Here is an 18,659-nt window from a genome sequence, read left to right on the forward strand (position 1 = left end):
TTTGATTACTTGTTTATATCAAATTTTCTACATCTTTAGTCATTTTTCTATAGTTACTGTCACAGAAATTTCCCAAACAGCAAATTTGACCGGATGACATTGTGGTGCAGCTTCTTCTGTTTAGTTTTCTTGTGCGCCTGGCTGAAACTTTCTGTACAAATAGCAATTTCTAAGAGTAAATGGCATGCAGGTGTTACACAATTTTATTTGTGGAATATTCTCAAGGCATTACAGTTGGTGCAATTCACTAATTTCAGCAACAACTAAATTTTAAACAGTGCGGCGTCCAAATGAAGCATTGAGGTGATGCATAGCAAGTACAGTTATTTTTTTTTAACCATTCTTTTGGGTAGATCTTTATTTTGAACATTAAAAAAACGGACACAATGCTCATAATAATAATGAGAATAGAAAGAAATGGAAATACAATAATGGTGCAAAAATCATTAATAATAATCAATAATAATGGTGTATATTTTGCTGTTTGAAAAAAAAATAGGGAAAAGGAACTTGCCTATCCAGCCCCACCCAGTCTACCCTAAATATCTGACTGGATTAATACAATCCATATCTAAAACTACACCTGCACCACCCTGAATGTCACCTTTACTGTCCTTTACATTAATTCTCCAAGGCATTTGGGGGCCTTTAAATGTTCTTATACAGTCATAAGTACACAGACATTTTGGAAATCTAAAAGGCAAATTATGGACAGTTTTTGGCCATAAGAATATATGAATCCACGACATATACAGGTACATAGTCTTTACAAACGTTCAGTGCCAATGATGGGAACTTCTTTTGTAAACAGCTGAGGCAGGGTCAGGCAAGGCCACAGATATCCAAATGTGTTATGCGCCCTTGTGATTCAAACCTCTAGGGAATACATCCTTCCTGTTTCACTTAACCACACATGCGCCTCCCAACAGCCAGCTGTCTGTGACACCTCACCCAGTTTGACTGAAATAGGATCGGTCACGCCAGGACATGGAAAAAACCGCCATGCTGTACTCACTTAATTACTGTTGCCAACTTTCACTGTGGAGGATGAATATGGGAGCTGTGCATCTGCAGGTGAGTGGACAAATGCCTTCACCCAAGAGACACAAACTGACAGGAAACACAAATGTATTGACAGCAGTGATAGGGATTAAAGTTGACCGTGGAGACAGCTGCTGAAGCAAATCAGTTCACCTGGAAACCTTGACTGTGACAGTGCACCTGCGTAAATTCCAGGAGTTATCTCTAACTTGACATTGGAGGTTTTCATGTGAAGGAAGAACTGAGATGAAACAACCGACAATTAACTGCTAAATTCCTGGTCGGATTTGGTCAAACTTTCATTACCCTGACTGTAGTTACACATAATTGGGAGATGAAATTTGTTTCGGCCCTTGGTAAAATTGTTTGTCATATAACCATAAATGAGATATTGTAAACACAATATCAGAATTCCATTGACATTCCACAGCCTTTCTTTGGGATGAGCCTTCCTTCAGTCTTTAGTCTTCCTTTTTCAGAACGTTTTATATTTTATGGAAGTTCACCATGACATTTGTCCATTTGCCCACCAAGCACATCCAGAATGAGAAGAGTCAGGTTGCATGAGTCTATTTCAGACTACATAGGACAAAAAGCTGCATAGCTCCAGCTTCGACAAGTCAGTAAGGTCACTGTTTTTTATTCATCATTTATAAAAAATAAATAAATAATGTCCCTTAAATATGCATCACAACAAGTAATTGTAATTGTGTATATGCAAGTCCATATAAAACTTGACAACTATTTAAATAGGGTTATATATTAAAAAAAAAACACCTTGAAAACAAAGTCAGTAAAAAGTATCCTTCAGCCAGCCCCAAAGCCGGGTAACCCACAGATTCACGCCTAAGTCAGATAAGTATTGTATTTCAGGAGTGAGCATTTTTTCACATATTGTCCGAAATTTAGGATCAATGTCTTTGTTCAAGTTGTATCCCATGATAGAAGCTTCTCCGACTGGCTGCCAGGGAGAGAAATGTCTGTTCTGAATCTTCTGGGCTTCAACTGCTTCTCCACCATCAATGCAAATGACTTCCATCTCTGCCTTCTTTTTCATAAGCTGAGTTACATCTTGTTTCATTCTCTCTGTCCCATAAGCCTCCACTCTGGCCCAGAAGGTGGCATTAAAGTGCTGATAGAGCTTCCAGTCAGCTCCGTTCCACCGCAAAGCCTTGGCTCTCATCTCAGGGGTCAACCGAGACACGGACGAGCTTCTGCGAGCGTTAAGCTTGAAGTACAGGATGTCCTCCGTGGTCCAACAGAGTAGATCCTTCAGTAGAATCAGTGACTCCTCAAAATACTCTGCGATGAGGACCAAATGAAAGTGTTGAGATAAGTTATGAATGTCTCTCATTACATGAGGGTCGTCTTCTTCGAGGTTGTTATCAAATCCAAAGTCAAAAAATAGCAGGTTTTTAAGATAGAACGAGTTGTACGCCTCTGGACTGTAGAAGGCCCCAGGATTCTTCAGAAACTCCGACAGTTTGTCCTCTCCAAAGATCCTCCAGGTCAGAGGAACCGCCCTGTGGTAATAGTGGAAGGATGATTCAAAGAGGTCCACTGGATCCCTCAGGATGGTGATGTACACCGCGTCTGGAGGCAGCAGCTTGGCTATTTCTTGACGGTCAAAGCGCATGTGGTTACAGACTATATTGAAACATTCTCCAGGCGTGTAGTCCTTCACCTGGGAGCACAGGAACGGCAAGGGGTAGCAGAAGTCATTGCGCCCATCGGGGAAGGCAAACTTCAACTTGTGCTTTTCCCCAAACCTGAAGAGGATGTTGAGGATGGTGCTGCTGGCCGTTTTATGGGTCTTCATGAACATGATGTTGACTTTAGGGGAGCACTCGTCTGACTGGGATTTGCGATTTTGCGAGGGAACTTTCAAACTTTCCTCTGATGCTTTAGCCATGGCAAGAGGACACGTGTCGTCTTGGAGGTTCCTGCAGAGGAAGTTGTATTAGTTCAATATGCTGGATTTGAATCCTCGACTTTCATTTGGCAAGTAACCATATTTGGGCACTTCCTGGTTCTTCAAAATGTAATTTCAATATTGTGGAGGGTGACAAAAAGTTGGAATTATTTAGTTAAATATTGATATTTGTGTTGCTTTTTTAAAAGTATTTTTTGTCAAATTATGAACACGTGAAGCACTTTTGCAAAGAACTGTTCTGAAAAAAATATATCTAAAATTATTTATTCAGAAACTCAGACAGTTTGTGCAGTTTAAAGTTTCTTCTCTCAGCATGTTTCATTTCATTTTATTTGGGCTATTAAAATTAACTTGAGTACAACTGAATGTGATGTAAATGGCTTGACTGTGATGGACCATGTAAAGTTTAGTGAAGCTGAAATAGCTTAATATCAATGTGAGCCGGAGAACGACGTTAGATATCATCTGACTGTGAGTGTATTAGATCCTCCATCATCCAATTATCGTCCAAAGCTCCACCTATTAATGGCATGTTTATTTTCAATGACTTTAACGTCACTCAGTCCTTAAATATCACTCAACAACACTCAATACTTGACATTTTGAAGCATTTTCTTTGAAATACCTTCCTTTGCAATATTACCTGAGCTTCACCTGACTCGGGTTTCTCAGGCAGTACAGCAACAGCATGATGTTGGTCAGTAAAAACCAAGGAAGTAGTCCTCGCATTACAGCAGTGCACTGTTTCCCTTTGATGCCGGACATTTTTCAGGGCTCAGATTACCTGAAAATACAATTGGAGAAACGCATGGTCACATAGAAAACAAAGGCAACTTCCTGGATTCCCCCCCCCCCCCCACCCACCACCCCTGTGGATTATATTGCTTTCTTACTGAACCAGCTTGCAGCTCTCACCTCAAATGATGACCTTGTTACACCATTAAAGGGGACATATCATGCTAAATCCACTTTTTTAGCCCTTAAATGCATTTTGGTGTATATTTAGAGTGTTTAGAAGTACAGAAAAGTTCAAAGTAGTCTCTTCAGGTGCTCCGTTGATATCTTTATATTCTGTTTTGGTCATATTTTGCGATCGGTTTCGATTTTTCTATTCTCTATTACGTTTTTTGAACAATGACGTCACAGTATTCTCAGCGGAACTGCCAAATTAGGACATCGACGTTTCGAGCAATCCGCCATTTTTGTTTCTCGCTGCGATTTTGTAGTCCAACCGAAGTTACGAGAGGATAAGTCGAAATGTTCGGTTGTTGGATGTAGTAACCCACAAGCTTCGTTACACCGTCTCCCAGCATCAGAACCTTTTCCAAGTGCCTGGTTGAGTTTTATTTTTCACAGAAATGTACCCACATCTGTGGGTAAGGTCATTTTTGTGTGCGCGAATCACTTTAAGGACGACTGCTTCAGCAACCTCCGTCAGTATAAAGAAGGATTTGCCGAAAGACTTGGTCTGATTGAGCGGTCAGTTCCTTCTATCTATGGAGACGACGAACAGAGCACTTCGGTAAGCTGTATATAACGCTAAAAAGTGTGATGATAAGACGTCCCTGTCATTGTTTTGTTAGCATTAGCAGTTGCACCGTCTTCATATGTTAGCGCTGTGTGCTCGTTTTAGATTATAATGTAACTTCTGTGTTAAATAGTCGTTGTAATACAGGCAGTATTGTAGTAGTGGGCATGGATGGAGAAGTTAGTGTAAATATAGTAACACACCATTGCGTTACATCCATATGAAGACGTTGTTCTGAAGGTGCATCATCGTCATTTTCATCTCGCTCCGCCGGGTCCGACTCTGGCTCCAACATGTATGGCTGGATGGACAAATCTTCCGTTGTTGACATTTTGTAAATAATGTGTGAATATAAAGTTTCTGCGCCGCTAGATAATTGTATCTGTTCTATCAAACTACAAAGATGGCCGAACAGGGTGACGTTGAACCGAGTGTGACCTCTGCAACCTGGAGAGGAGGCGGGGTATGAAGTGTCTCATTTGCATTTGAAGAGACCGCCCCAAAACGAGTTGCTCTCAGAAGCGCATCAGAAAAGGGGTTGAAAAGGGGCCTGTGGAGCTATAATAATGAGGAATTCAGACCCAAGCATTGCAGTTTCGCGTTGTATAGACCACAACTGTATGATTTATATGTAAAAAGGAAGGATTTAAAAGCATGATATGTCTCCTTTAAGTCAAAGCAGTAGTTAACAGACATATCAAGTGCGGTCTTTCTAAGGTAAGTTCAGTTAATAGTGTTTTTACTGCTGAAAGGGATTGGTGAAAAGTGATCTACTATGGCCTGGGAAAAAGAAAGATAAGGGCAGACAATACAGATAAAGTGTAAAAGTGCTGTATCATTCATTCTGTCCTGTGAAACACATGGCTGCTGTGTTGATACTACAAACATCTGTCTGTTTACGGTTCTTAAATTTCCTTTTGCAGCACAAAGGGGAAGAACACACAGCCTCTATTTAGTCAACACAACATTTCATACGTTCATGGTGCTCACTTTGGGGGGGAAAAACTAACTATTTAACATGAAAAAAGATAAATATATAAACTATACTGTTGGCATTGCAAGCAAGCTTAAGAGATGAAGTATCTTCTCTACTCAACTGAGTATTGTCCTGTGAACAGGTTTGTCATTGCCTCTGTCTGCTCTGGCTTATCTTTGCCTCTGATAGTCATCTGCATAGACCCTTTGTTACAGCACATGAAAAATACTCTTCAACAAGTTGTAAAAATGACAGAAGGTATTAATATAAATGTATATTGACTGTGACCAACACACAGAAGGCTTTTTGTCATGATTATCATAAAGATTAATCACCAATGACACAATGAATCTGATGATAAATTGAAAAAAGAAGAAAAAAAACTGCCTATGGATGATTCAGAATAAAGTACCAGTATCTTTACTTACCTGAAGATGGTGGATTTAGTAGATTCGGGTTGATCATAAGTTATTAGAAAAAACAAAACCCTTCCATTGATCAGTGTGCTGTATGCACAGTCAGATGTGGGATCTCACTGAGGTCTCAAGAAGTCAGATATAAACTCTCCTCCCACAAAAGCTAAGATGGTTTGCACAGTGGCCTACTATACATATGAAGCCACACCTCAATACCTTTTAAATCTGGTCAAAAAGTAACTTCAACAGCATCATCATCTCAAGATGTTTATTTCAAATGCAGTTTTACATATTTAGATGAGCACTAAATCCTCTGAAATATGAATGTAATATGATCACCGGGGGCCATCACATTAAACAGTTTTCACTGAATGAGTATATGTATGCTTTCTTTTGCCAAATCTTCACCCAGTATTTTTACATACTAGCAAAACGTGGAGGTCAGAGAAGCATGTCAGGAATGCTCACAGATAAACATCTCACAGAAGCACCTTTTTGGTCCACTCTGTCTCTATTCTTTCTGTCATTATAATTAATTTGGAGTTATATTTTAATGTCTCTAAGTGGGGATGGTCTATAGGTCATATGTGGTTTAAAAACGTACAATCTTAGATTTACATTTAAGGTTATTAAAAAAACACACACTACTTTTTCTTTTTTTTCCCTTTTTTTTTTAATGAATGATTAATCTGATGCAGTGGTTCCCAAACTGAGGGCTGGGATCCCCCAGAGGGGGCGCCAGAGATCATAGAAAGACAGAAAAGTTGTCTGCTCTGAGGTTGGAAAAAAAATTAAATACATTTCCACATGTCAAAGACACTTCATGAAACTGAGAACAGACCAAGGAATCTAACTATGGTTTCCCTTTTGGCTCTTTTGTTTCGCTTCAATGAAGCTTTTTGGCAAAGTAGTGAGTGTAGATTCAGTCTTTTATTTTTAAAGGACAATCTTCGTGGACTGTAAGGGAAAGTAGGTGTGATCCACTGGCTTAATTCACCAGCATACTGCTACAGGAGCTCACATAGTATACACACACACACCATTGAATACTGTGTGTATAATATCAACCTCAGTTCGTGTTCGGGAGCAGAGTCTGCTGTTTCTTTGAATTTTCCAGACACATCAGCTGATGTTTCTTGTTGAATCCTCTCCTTTGGGTCATACTGATTTGACTCACAGACCTCAGTCCCGTGTTGCAACAAGCCTGATGTCACTGACTTTGGAATACGTCAGAAAATATTTATGTTTTCTATTTATCTTTGGAGATAAGAGCAGAGTTGTGTCAATCCAGTGTGCGGCTGTGTGACGCTGAGAGTGGCCCCCAGTGATCTACGCTGGGGTTTATGTCAAGGCAAAAATAGTCATACTAAAATCCCACAGCACTTGTGCAACCTCCGTGGATAAGAATGCAAGTAATGAAATACAGATTGACGAGTTTTCACAAAAGAAAGTGCTGTATCTGAGTATAACTTCAAAAATAAGACATAATGCAAAACACAATTACTGTGTTCGGGTGTCTAATTTTACACAGTTAAAATATACACCATGTAACCTATCTATCTAGTTTGTAGCTGAGTTTATTCTCTAAACAGAAAATGTTTTTGCTTTGGTGTCTATACATTTCTTTACCATAGTGTAATAATAATTTACATCGTTTGAGAAATTTGCTTTGAAAGTAGATATTTTATTCCGGTAAAATGAATCAAATAGATCATATAGATGAATTATGATTGAGTAGTTTGGAAGTATTTTGTTGTTTCACGTGAGTATTTTCAACAGCGCTTTCACCTGTAAACTAACCCATGGGATTTAATATGATGTTGGTCCACTAATTGCAGACATAACAGCTCTAACTCTTCTAGGAAGGCTTTCTATGTCATTACAACAGAAGTTGTACTTGAGTACACATTTTCTGTACTTGTTCTACCTCTGTATGTGACCGGTTAATCAGAAGAATTATGACAATAATTACAATGTACAATCATTTTTCAGAGAAAAGAGGTGGGCTAAATAAGCGATTTACTTTTTACTACTTCTTCCAAATATGTTACCAGTCCATCACAGAGCAAACACAAAGAGAGAGACACTCACTATTTATGAACACACATATATACAGATAAAACATTTAAACTCTGCTTCACTGGACTTGAACCGGGGGATATTCTCACTGTGTGGCTCGAGCATGAAACACAATCTTATTTAAAGTCTAGAGGTGCAAAATAAAACTGATTTTTACAGGCTCAACTACAGTGAAAACAATTCAGGTCTTTTTGTTTTTTATTTTTATTGTAGTACTCAATAGTCATATATTTTACAAGGGTACAAAATAACATATTGACAAATCAGTCATGAAGAAGTAAAACAAAAACAAACAAAGAAAAGACAGCGAAGCAAGTGCAAAAAAACTAAAAGACATTTCTATTCAGAGCCTCTAAAAATCCATTCCAAGACAGCCAACATTAAATTTAATCAATCAATATTAAAACAGAACCATTACTGGTTACATTATTGTGGTATATTTCAAATCTACTGAATGAGATAATTTCTGTTGGCATTAACTTATGATGACAACACTGAGCACAGAACAAAAAGTAAACCATGATTAAAGAACTTGTTTTACCACAACGTCACAGTACCACAGTGTACAATTCAAGCAATGGGAAATACAATGAGTGTGACAGGGCTTTAAATTCAAACATCTAGACATCAAAAGTTTCTGAAAATGTTACCTTTTAGAGACTTTATTTCATTTTCAGTTCAAAAAAGTACATCATCTCATATTAAAACCATTTTCTACAACTTTCACACAATAAAGGATAATTTATTCCAGTCTTTGTAAAAATGTCCTCTCGTATAACAAAGCCACGGGTAGTTTCACCTCCCAAACATCTTATGCAACAGCGCCTGTGTTTTCAGGGAGGGAAGTATCCTTATAAATGACTGCAGAAGCAGCCAGGGTATGTTTTGGGAACATTTTGGACCACAGGTCATAATGGGTTCTGTTTTTCTGCTCTGAACACCTGCTGCTGGTGTTTGATAACCACAACAATATAACGTCAGGACCATTTGCCTCATGTCAACAATTAAAGCAATCGAAGCGTGAACGACCCCTCAAATGGATCACACGGAGTCACGGTCAGGGACAAAATGAAATTTGGCTTCCACAGTCACAGGCAGTTTGGCTTGATTACACACATCGGAGTGAAGCTCACACTTTAGCTCCTCTTTGTTTAGTGACATTAAGCGAAGAGCATCTATGCTGCCATGCAGTATTCACGCTTTCAATCATACAATCTTCAAACCAGGATTATAAATATAGATTCTGATAAATCTGAGCCATCCTTTCTAAAATGACACATAGATGCACCAACAGAACCCTATTTAATCTCTTTCACAGAAAAACTGAAATAAGTACTGCACAGACTGTTTACCTTCAGTTCTTCTCATCAAAACAATTATAAGGCACTTTCAAAAATCTCATTTTCAAAGGCACATCACGGCTTTTATGTACAACTAGGCCACCTTTTGTGTTCAACCATACACCTTCCTTAGCTCGGCTGTGTTTCCGAAGCAATCAGCTTTCAGTGTAACAAATATTGTAGGTTTGGAGACAGAAGTTAAACAACCTGATCTTGATTTAGAGTATATTGTCTATTTTCACTTCACGATGAAGCAACTGGAGTTGACAATAATAACAGTCTTCCATCTTCTAAGAGTAAATCTAAACTTCAGCAGCAGAACTTTCTTCTTCACTGTGCAGCTCAGTAATCCAAGGCAACGCCATCTTTCACCAATGAGAGCAGCTATAAGGTAGTGGGTGTGATGGGTTCAGTGGAATGCTTACAAACCAAATGTAATATGGTCTGGTGGCTCAGTAGGCTGGCCTATAGATAATCTGACCCCCCAGCAGCCTGCGCCTCAGCTCCTTCCACAGTAGGCTGCGCTCTCGCTGCGATCCCTTCATGAAGCCGCGGTTCTCTTGAGCACGACGGGACAGATAGGGGATCACCTCGTTGACGGGGCCGTATGGAACATACTTGTAGACTGGAAAACCTGCTTGACCTGTTGTCAGTATAAAAGAATGAAAAGCTTTTAAGTTCACGTTCAACATAGTCCACTCCAGTTTTCACACTAGGGTTTTGTATGTAAAGTCAAAACACTAAATAGTACCAATATACATGCAGCAGATCGAAACAAGTTATTATGAATGTTTTTTTTTTTTTTTTTATGACAAGGTAGATGCAGTGTACAAACGCTGAGGTTTTAATGTGCACATCTTAATTAGTCGTGGCCTGGGACATCAGCATTAATTGACTAAGAAACCTTGACCTCAAAAGATGCTGACTTTCATGAGAAGACATTTCACATACATTCATGAAACAAAAAGATGCTCATACTACATAAAGAACCTGTTTAATATCTGAAAAATAAAGCAAGAACCTTGAGCTTTTATTTTGTGGGGTTCTGGTATTTTGATATGGGGTTCCACTGCTTTCTCTTTTGGTGCTCATTGTCACTAAAGTATTTTTTAATTAGTTTGCTATCTAGTACTTTTATGTGACTTGTTTGAAAGTATTTACTACTTTTATTTACTACTTTTGGCACAAATTTCAAAGACTTGTATAGGGGGATAAAACTGATTTTAATGTTCCAGATATTTTGATATGGATCAAATGAAGTGTCTGAACAGCGTGGTACAAAAAATCAACAGCATGTGCAGATCTTCAATATTGTGAGTTTCAATTCAGCTGCTTCACACTAGAACGTCAGTTGTCATGGTTGCTCCCTTTCTTGTACAAAAACCGATCTACCTGGATGCCATAAAGAAGCCCACCACACTTTTGGTTCATCTCAGACTATATCCCTGGGATTTTACCATCATTTTGTGATCCAATTGTATATATTTCCTAATTTTGTCATGTTTAGTATTCGGTTGGGCAAGATTAATGCGATTGTCAGCTTGCAGGATTTGTCTGCGGTTTAGAAAACATCTACCATAAAGTCAAGATAATGGCTGGGTTAACGGCGTACATCACAACTCCCGAGGTTCTCAACCTTATCCAAGAAGAATGTGGCAACATGTTACATATCAAGATCAAACTCTTACGCTACGCTCTCGCCAGCATTCATTAACTGAACACAGTGTACAGAACAGAGTGCACAACTGTGAGACAGGTCTGAATAATTAGATTTTTTTTAAATAATACTTGCGAACCATTAGGTAACAGTCTATTGATTCCAATCTGAGAATGTCTCGTCTCGACACATCCCCAGATTGGATGTTGGGTCATGGGCCGCAGCTGCGTAGGAGAGCTGACATCTGTAGGGTCTATGTTTGAGAGGAGCCCCTATAGACTCGTGGCTGTGTGATGTAAGTCTGATTCCGTAACCGAGTGTTTACTTTTAGCGACGCGGAACATACCTAGCGGGAAGCTGATCTGGTCACACATGCCGAGCAGCTGTCCAAAGTAAACTTTATTCTCAGTGGGTGAAAGGCGCATTTCATTCATCCTGGGGAAAAGAAAGTAAAAGACCCACATTAAAAGGGGGTTAGACAAACCGAGCTGGAGTTTAGAGCTCAAACACCGATGATGTAACTGAACCTCAAACATTGTGTTTTACTCAAAGCAACGTCATCAGTATTAGTTTAAGCTGCAGGGATTATGAATGTGTATGTTGAAACACAATCTGCACTCCAAAAGCCTGATTTACAAATTCCTGAATAAAAAGCCAGATATTGCATAATTTGTATGCCTTTTTAACAATAATGTGATTCCATGCGTTACTGCTTGGCTCCGCCATTAGAGATTGAATGAGTGTCTGGATGAAGTTTGATAATATGGAGTCGGACAAATACAGCACAAAAAACTTCCCTTACTTTTCCAGAGTGAATTTAATCGTGTCTTCGTTGTGTGTTGCAACCATGACGTTTGATTTCCTGCTGTGGTCGATCTCCTCCAGCACATAATCCAAACACCTGTACAAATGAAAACAGCGGGTGGGCAGATGGATGGGATTGGCACTTATCTCGCTCAATAACAAAAGGTTCTGGATAAGACTTACTTGTGATACATCTTGTTTGTGGCTTCATAGTTTGGGTTTATTGGATCTTCATAGCCAATCTCCTCAGCTCTGGCCCTCTCTTGGTACATGTAGGCACCACGGACAAGCTTGGCCCCGAAGTACCAGCCCTCCCGTCTGGACAGCTCAACATCCACAGTCACATTGTCATAGGCCTCCTACAGAGAATCGATGGTGAATAAATGTTTATTATTTTTAACACTATGTCTAATTCCCTGTGTTCTTTTGATCAATCTACACACACACACAAAAAAAACTAGATTGTTTCTGTTTAAAAGTGGTGCAGAGACAACTATCCACGTTGTAATAATTAGCTATAAGGAATGAACTCACCTTAAGGTAACACTGGTATGTGTTGAAAATCACTGGCTTTTCTCTGTTGAATATTCTCTGCATTTCCAGGGTCAGTCGACTGATGGCTGGTTGGAAGTACGTCTGCTCTGCGTCCACCATCAGCCTGACCCCATTCTCCAGGGCATGCTGCAGCGCAAAAAGAATTATTCAACATTTCTTCCCTTCAAGTCTATGATTATAATCTGCCCTTTCTATGCAATTCACATATTTAATATAAATAAAAATCATATCTAACCCCAAAAACAGTTTAATCTAAAACATCGTCTTTATCATGGTTATTATATAAAACAAATATTTTTTTTCCTTTTCTTTATTCCTTACCTATTGATTTAATATAATACCTTCTATGTAATTTATGGATTTATTACAAATCTGGGCTGTGCAAAGAGTGCGATCCATAAACCGGAGTGTATTTGTTTTGGACCCTCACCTTGGCCAGAACATCCACTCTCTGCAGCATCCTTTTCATCTGTCTCTCCTCCTCAGCCGTGAACTTGCTCAACAGCGGCTCCAGCTGGCCCGTCTGGACAAGCGAGACAAGAAAATAATTGACTTGTTTGACATTAATGTTCAGGAGCTTTTATCTGGGTAAGGGAGAAGTATGGCGTGCAGGGTGGGGGAGGGAGCAAAGTGTACTCATCATCTTTCCGTGGATCACATTTCTCACATTAATGAGACCTCTTTCCATTTAATCTAACAATTTAATTATTAAATCCAATGTCACTTAGAGAAAAATGATTAACTGATGTTGGGTGTTTTACAATTCTTTGCGTATATCCGAAGAGCCCTGGAAAGCTTAATTAATTAGTTACATATCAAGATCTGATTGTCTTGTTTAGAGGCTGTTTCCAGGACCACAGACCATGAAATGGCTGCTTTGTGTTTGTGTTTCTTTATTGCACGCTGCATAACAAACAGTCAACGCGTGAGGTAATGAAATGTTTTTAATATTTAACCCACACAACTTTTAACCAATCAAATTACAGATTCAAAGTCTGATTATGCCAATAAACATCTATGTGATGAGGACTTACCCCGAGGTTTGGCACCATAAGTAGGTTGGAAATCTTTGTGGTGTCATTTATTAGGCTGTTCCAGTCCAGCAGATCTATCGTTCTATAAAAAAAAAAAGAAGAGAGAAAATGATCAAGCAAACACAGCATGTGAAATTCTTTTGTGGATGGAGAAAAAAATAAGAGGCAATCTCACCCTGACAAACCCAGCTGCTCTCCAGTAAACCAGTTCTCAATGTCATCTTTGTTTCCGACACCCAGCTGAGTCAAACTCTCCTGAAGGAAATATTCAAACATTTACAGAAATGATCAATAAAATCAGAAGGGTTTGAAAAAGAATGAAGACATTTTACAAACAAGGACAGCGGTGTAGATACGATGTTGGCGGTCAAGACGCACCTTAAGTTTTTCCAGCTCCAGCTTTTGCTCTAAAACTGTCATGTTGGATATTCCCTGCTGAGCGGCGAGGAAGTTAAAGAAGTGTCTCCATTTGACCAGGACCTCTGAAAACTGGAGCTGTTTAAACAGAAAAAACAGCACATCAGTAAGAACGATCGCCAATATCTAATTGGGGTTCATTGAGGAGATTTTTCTTACATAATATATAACATATATTTTCAGCATGAATTACTAAATCAGGTATAAACATCCATCAGCAACTAAAATCTCAATGCATCTTCCCTATGATTAATAAGGGGTGAGGAGTGATCGGCTCTGACCCAAAGCCATTAAACATCAAAAAAACAAAACATGAAATAAGTTATCATTTCTGTGACCGTGTGTTGAACTTTGTCCAAGTCCTGTTACTTTATCTTTGAGCTAATAATGGAGACATGACATTTATCTTACAAGAAACTGCGGCCGCCCCAGTGCTGTCATTTTTATGGCAGAAAAGCCGTCTGTCGAAGCGCCGCCTGAAAGGGACCACAAATGTCACGTCACTGTGTGGCTTTCAAGTAGCTCGAGCAAGAAGAAAGGAGAAAGAGGACGGACAAAATTGTAGTGGACAAAGAAGAAAAATATAAATAGGTAGAACATGAAGTACGGCGAGTGGGAGAAGAAACGCCGGTGCTCACCGGATGCTTTAATGCAGTTTATAAATGTCTCCATCTGATTGTCACATTTGGCTTCGTCTGCGTAGAAGTAGGTGCGAGCGCTGATGACCCCCCCGCGTCGGTCCCCAAACTGACGATGGGCTTTGTACTTCTTCTCACGTTGGTCGGCACCTGAGGGAGGAGGACACTCATTTCTACTGTGTGAAGCAATAAAACAGTGAATTTAAGTCAAAATCACTTTACTGATTACTTCTGGGGAAATCTTTTTTTTTAATTAGAATAAGTAAAGATTTGACTTTAAAAGCAACTGTAGCTAAAATTACAGATATAGATTCAGTACAGCTAGTTACTGCTACATTAAAGTAGTTTCATCACGGGGATGAGTCACATTATTTGGACTATGACTTTAATAAATGCATTTCATTCATTTTACACATCTTAAAGAGATTTTGTTCATTGTTAAGTAAAAGAAAAATTGGAAAGAAAAAAAAAAAAAGGCAGCTTCATCTCACTGTGTGTGCTTAACTGGACATTTTAGACCCTACTTGAGGCAGATATAACCTGGACTATCTGGTTCGACCAGCGACCTGCGTCACTCTACGCATGCCAACCCCGACAAGCCAGCAGAGAGTTGTGTTGCCTTGCTGGACTTCACACGAGCAGGTCAGCCAGACCTGCTAAACTGCCCTGCAGCGCTTTCACCATGAGGTTGGGATCGGCTTACAGCAATTGATAGCTCAGAGTAGTCCCCCCCCCCCCATCCAAGCGTTATACATACCTGGACTTTCTCTCTCAGCTTCAGAAACACATGAACTGCAAAAAAGAAAAAAAAAGAAAAGGGGATTCAAGTATCAGCAATATACCCATGTCATATCACTTTTCACAGTTTCAAATCAAGAAAATTACAGACATGAGTCGGCATGCCTAAGAAAACCCAGTTCAGTCACCACTATGTTGTCTCAACATGCGCCAGTTATCTGGGCAGGAACAGAAATACTGTTTATTTTGTGCTGAATAGTGTTGTTGTGAAAGGGAGAATCGTCATTCTGCACCACAGGACCTTGCATAACATTTCCTCATCGGTGTGTGCATGTGCTTCAGGAGGGCGGCGGGCACATTAAGCCTCGGGAGAGCCGTTCATGCACGCCAACCCTTCCTGCTCCGCCAATCAGTGAAGGGAGGCAAGTCCCCGCCGGCCAATGGAGAATGAGCACTGTTTTGTTACTCCAGAATAAATGAAACACCTTCGGGTTTGAATACTTGTTTGGAAAGGAAGTTTCCTGTGAATGAAGTGACTCACTTGGATAAGAAGCCGAACAGAAGCAATAACTGAAGCGGTAAGATAAGAGCAGACTGATACCAAAGTATAGGTCACGAGAAACAGTCACACCCAGAAGATAATGGAGTTACGCATCATAAGATACAAAAATGTGTTAAAATGACAATCTATTTACAGTGAGTGATCCAACTACACTTTTAAAAATGTATTTTACAACATTATGTTCCTGCAGGAAAATGTATGACAGAACGATATTACAGCTGGTTTAACTTGCTTAGCAGCGCTCTTGGAAATGGGCGGTGGGGGGTCGCCCTATAAAGTTTTCAAGAAGAGAGGAAAGAGCCCAATGACATTTGTATTGGCCTATTAATACTTGGGTGTAGACTTACTGTGGAGTAAGTATATCTCTCCGGGACAAGTGTAATAGTACTAATCCTGTTAGATAGACTAAACCAAACTGCACTTATTCTATTGCAATTGCTGCAAAACTAAAAAAATAATTTAAAAAATGGGTCCACTGATGCATTTTTTTTCTTTTTCCTGCGCTTCCTCCAGTGTAGCTCCAGTTACATGAATGCATGGGGAGGGGAAAGGAGAGGGGGGCCCCTCTAAATACCCTCTTCTAAATTCCTCAGATTTTCCTGGAGTTTGCTTTATAAGACCATCATCTAATACAAACAAAAAAAAAACCATGTGCTTAGTCAAGAACATATATTGTTGTGACGCTGCAACACCTCATGTGACACTGGGCCAGACAAACAAACTTGCTGGGTTATTTATGTATATGAAGCATGTTATGCAACTTCAAGGTAGAAGACTCCTCCTCTGGAACACATTGTCCATTTGGGATATACAGACTACACTGTAACACTGGAACTTTACAGAAACAAAGTTGGACCCCCGAGTTAATCCCTAAACTGTGTGCTCACTTTGTGGTTTAGGATCCTGGAACATATTGCCACAAACATAATCGAAAGATCTAATATCATCTATTATGAAAAGAATAAATCAAAAAGAAAAGTGACTATAACAAATCGACACAGTTGCTGTTTATGTCGCTGCACACTGACTGCAAGTCACTCAAAAGTAATCAAATTACTTACTCCATTTCTTTCTTTTCAGCTTCCTCTTGTGTTAAGTCTTCTTCCACACTGTAGTCCAAAACTGCCCCCACACCGAAGGCCTGGTTCTTCTGAATTAAAGGCTTGATGGAGTTGTGATCTTCACCTGCCACGAATTGACCATAGAAGGTCATCTTCATCATCTTCTCGAACATCCACTGACCGAACAGCTTCTTACTCAGGTCCATCAACTGAAAACAAACAGATTTTTTATTTATTTATTTTTTTAAATATTTTATTTCTCATGTTTTGTTTTGTTTTTCTTGACAATCAAGGAACCAGGAGCGCGTCTGACCAAGTCCCACTCACCTCTTTGTTCTTATCAACGAGGACGTCGATCGTGCACAGTTTGAAGACCAGCAGACTTCGCAGCAGCTCCATGTTCCCTTTACTTTTGTAGGCTTCTTGCGTGTTGTCAAAGTCAATGTCAATCTTGCGGAGCGGCGCGTCGGGCGCGTTTCTGCTCTGGCTGATGAGCTCCACCGGGCGCGTCTCCATCACGGCGGCGCACTCGTCCATCGGCTGCTCCTTCGGGTCCTGCGTCTTGGTGGATGCGACCGTGGATCGACATCTTGCCGGAGAAACGCGAATGTTCCTCATGTGGCCCGGGTTTGCCTTCACCAAGTTGGCCACGAATTTAGTGTACGACATGTTGTTTTCTTCTTCTTTTTATTGTTTTTAGCGCAGCAGCTCTCAGAAAACAAACAGCAGCCGATCTGTTCGCACTGCGCCGATGCTGTGAAGTTCTGGTACTCGCGCACATTTAGAGCCACGGTGGGATTGTAATCCAGTGTCGGGGGGCGGCGCTTGCTTCATTACATCACACCCCAGCACGCGTCCGCTCCATGCTTTCGTGTCTCTCCCTCTCTTTTATTTGGACTGAAGATTTTGTTACGTTTCACTTTTCCACCGCTCGCATTGATGTAAACAAATCAATCAAAAGGGGAGCTATTTTGGGGAGGCAAATCCCAAAGTGTGCAAAAAAAAGTAGAGACTCGTGATGAAGATTTATAAATAGTTAGGCTGCACTTTGCCAGAGATGTGAGAGGAGATAGATTCGCCAGCATATCAGGCTGAATTATTATATATAGAGTAAAATGAGTTTTTATAAATAAAAAAGACGGAAAAAGCTTCATAGGGTAATCGGTTTTGGTTGTTAATGTTGTTGTCAGTATTGATCCATGAAGTTAATTGTCTTTATTTGATAGATTTGACAGATTTGATCATTAAATTCAGCAAAAAAAAAGAAACGTGGGGTGAAAACCATAATAAATTGGGGACTTTCTATTAACACAGAGATTGTGTTTGAGCATCATCTTACAGTTATTTGCGCATATGTCAGTGTCATATATACAGCTTTTGAATAATGAAACAAAATAATTATGCTCTTTTATAAATACAAACAGTGTCCGTTTTTAGGCTGGAGCTTGTCTTTTCAGTAGCGCCACCTCCAGAGATGAAGTTGCTTAGGTACACACATGCCACATGCTGGTGTTGAGGGAGAGCATTTTTATTTTCAAACGTATACAGTAATGATAGTGGAGTGGAATATTTGGATTTCAGGAGCCAACCTGAGTGAAAAGAATGCAACAGACAAGTCAAGGATTGCACAGGTGCATGGGTCTGGGGCTTGAGAAGACTAGATGGTATTAATATTGGCTCTATTGGAGTGACAAGTATTGGAATTGGTGGGATTCCACCTTGAAATTGGAATATACTGTAAAGGGAAATTGATTTTATCCACAGTGCAATTGTAAGGTCATAATTTAGCCATTTTTGGAGCTTTAGAAAAGGGCTAAATACTTTTCTATTTGCGAAGGCCTATGACGTTTAGTTTTCCCTTTTTAATGTCTTTACCAGCT

The 18,659-nt window shown here is 39.7% G+C and overlaps 2 protein-coding genes across 2 annotated transcripts; both read right to left on the reverse strand.

The window, feature by feature from the left end:
* Window positions 1–181: 181 nt before the first annotated feature.
* Window positions 182–6,058, reverse strand: gal3st1b (galactose-3-O-sulfotransferase 1b). The gene is made up of 3 exons (XM_080476429.1): window positions 5,907–6,058; window positions 3,618–3,758; window positions 182–2,984 (listed from the first exon to the last, which is right to left on the reverse strand). The coding sequence occupies exons 2-3, from the start codon at window positions 3,737–3,739 to the stop codon at window positions 1,832–1,834; spliced, it is 1,275 nt and encodes a 424-aa protein (XP_080332555.1). The 5' UTR covers window positions 3,740–3,758; window positions 5,907–6,058; the 3' UTR covers window positions 182–1,831.
* A 1,914-nt stretch (window positions 6,059–7,972) lies between these two features.
* prodha (proline dehydrogenase (oxidase) 1a) lies at window positions 7,973–17,678 on the reverse strand. The gene is made up of 14 exons (XM_080477250.1): window positions 17,107–17,678; window positions 16,780–16,988; window positions 15,176–15,210; window positions 14,419–14,568; window positions 14,192–14,256; window positions 13,742–13,858; window positions 13,539–13,618; window positions 13,364–13,445; window positions 12,760–12,852; window positions 12,309–12,455; window positions 11,958–12,133; window positions 11,773–11,871; window positions 11,317–11,405; window positions 7,973–9,956 (listed from the first exon to the last, which is right to left on the reverse strand). Exons 1-14 carry the CDS (start codon window positions 17,446–17,448, stop codon window positions 9,766–9,768), a joined length of 1,875 nt encoding a protein of 624 aa, XP_080333376.1. The 5' UTR covers window positions 17,449–17,678; the 3' UTR covers window positions 7,973–9,765.
* Between the last annotated feature and the right edge of the window lie 981 nt (window positions 17,679–18,659).

This window comes from Lipophrys pholis (genome assembly GCF_963383615.2).
Source record: "Lipophrys pholis genome assembly, chromosome: 12".
Classification (NCBI taxonomy): Eukaryota; Metazoa; Chordata; class Actinopteri; order Blenniiformes; family Blenniidae; genus Lipophrys; species Lipophrys pholis.

Coding starts and splice junctions, on each gene's coding strand:
- gal3st1b (XM_080476429.1), bottom strand. CDS start 3,739: ATGTCCGGCATCAAAGGGAAACAGTGCACTGCTGTAATGCGAGGACTA. Junction 2,985..3,617: donor CCGAGTCAGGTGAAGCTCAG/GTAATATTGCAA, acceptor CTTCCTCTGCAG/GAACCTCCAAGACGACACGT.
- prodha (XM_080477250.1), bottom strand. CDS start 17,448: ATGTCGTACACTAAATTCGTGGCCAACTTGGTGAAGGCAAACCCGGGC. Junction 13,859..14,191: donor TGGGGCGGCCGCAGTTTCTT/GTAAGATAAATG, acceptor CTGTTTAAACAG/CTCCAGTTTTCAGAGGTCCT. Junction 11,406..11,772: donor ATTAAATTCACTCTGGAAAA/GTAAGGGAAGTT, acceptor TCTTTTCCCCAG/GATGAATGAAATGCGCCTTT.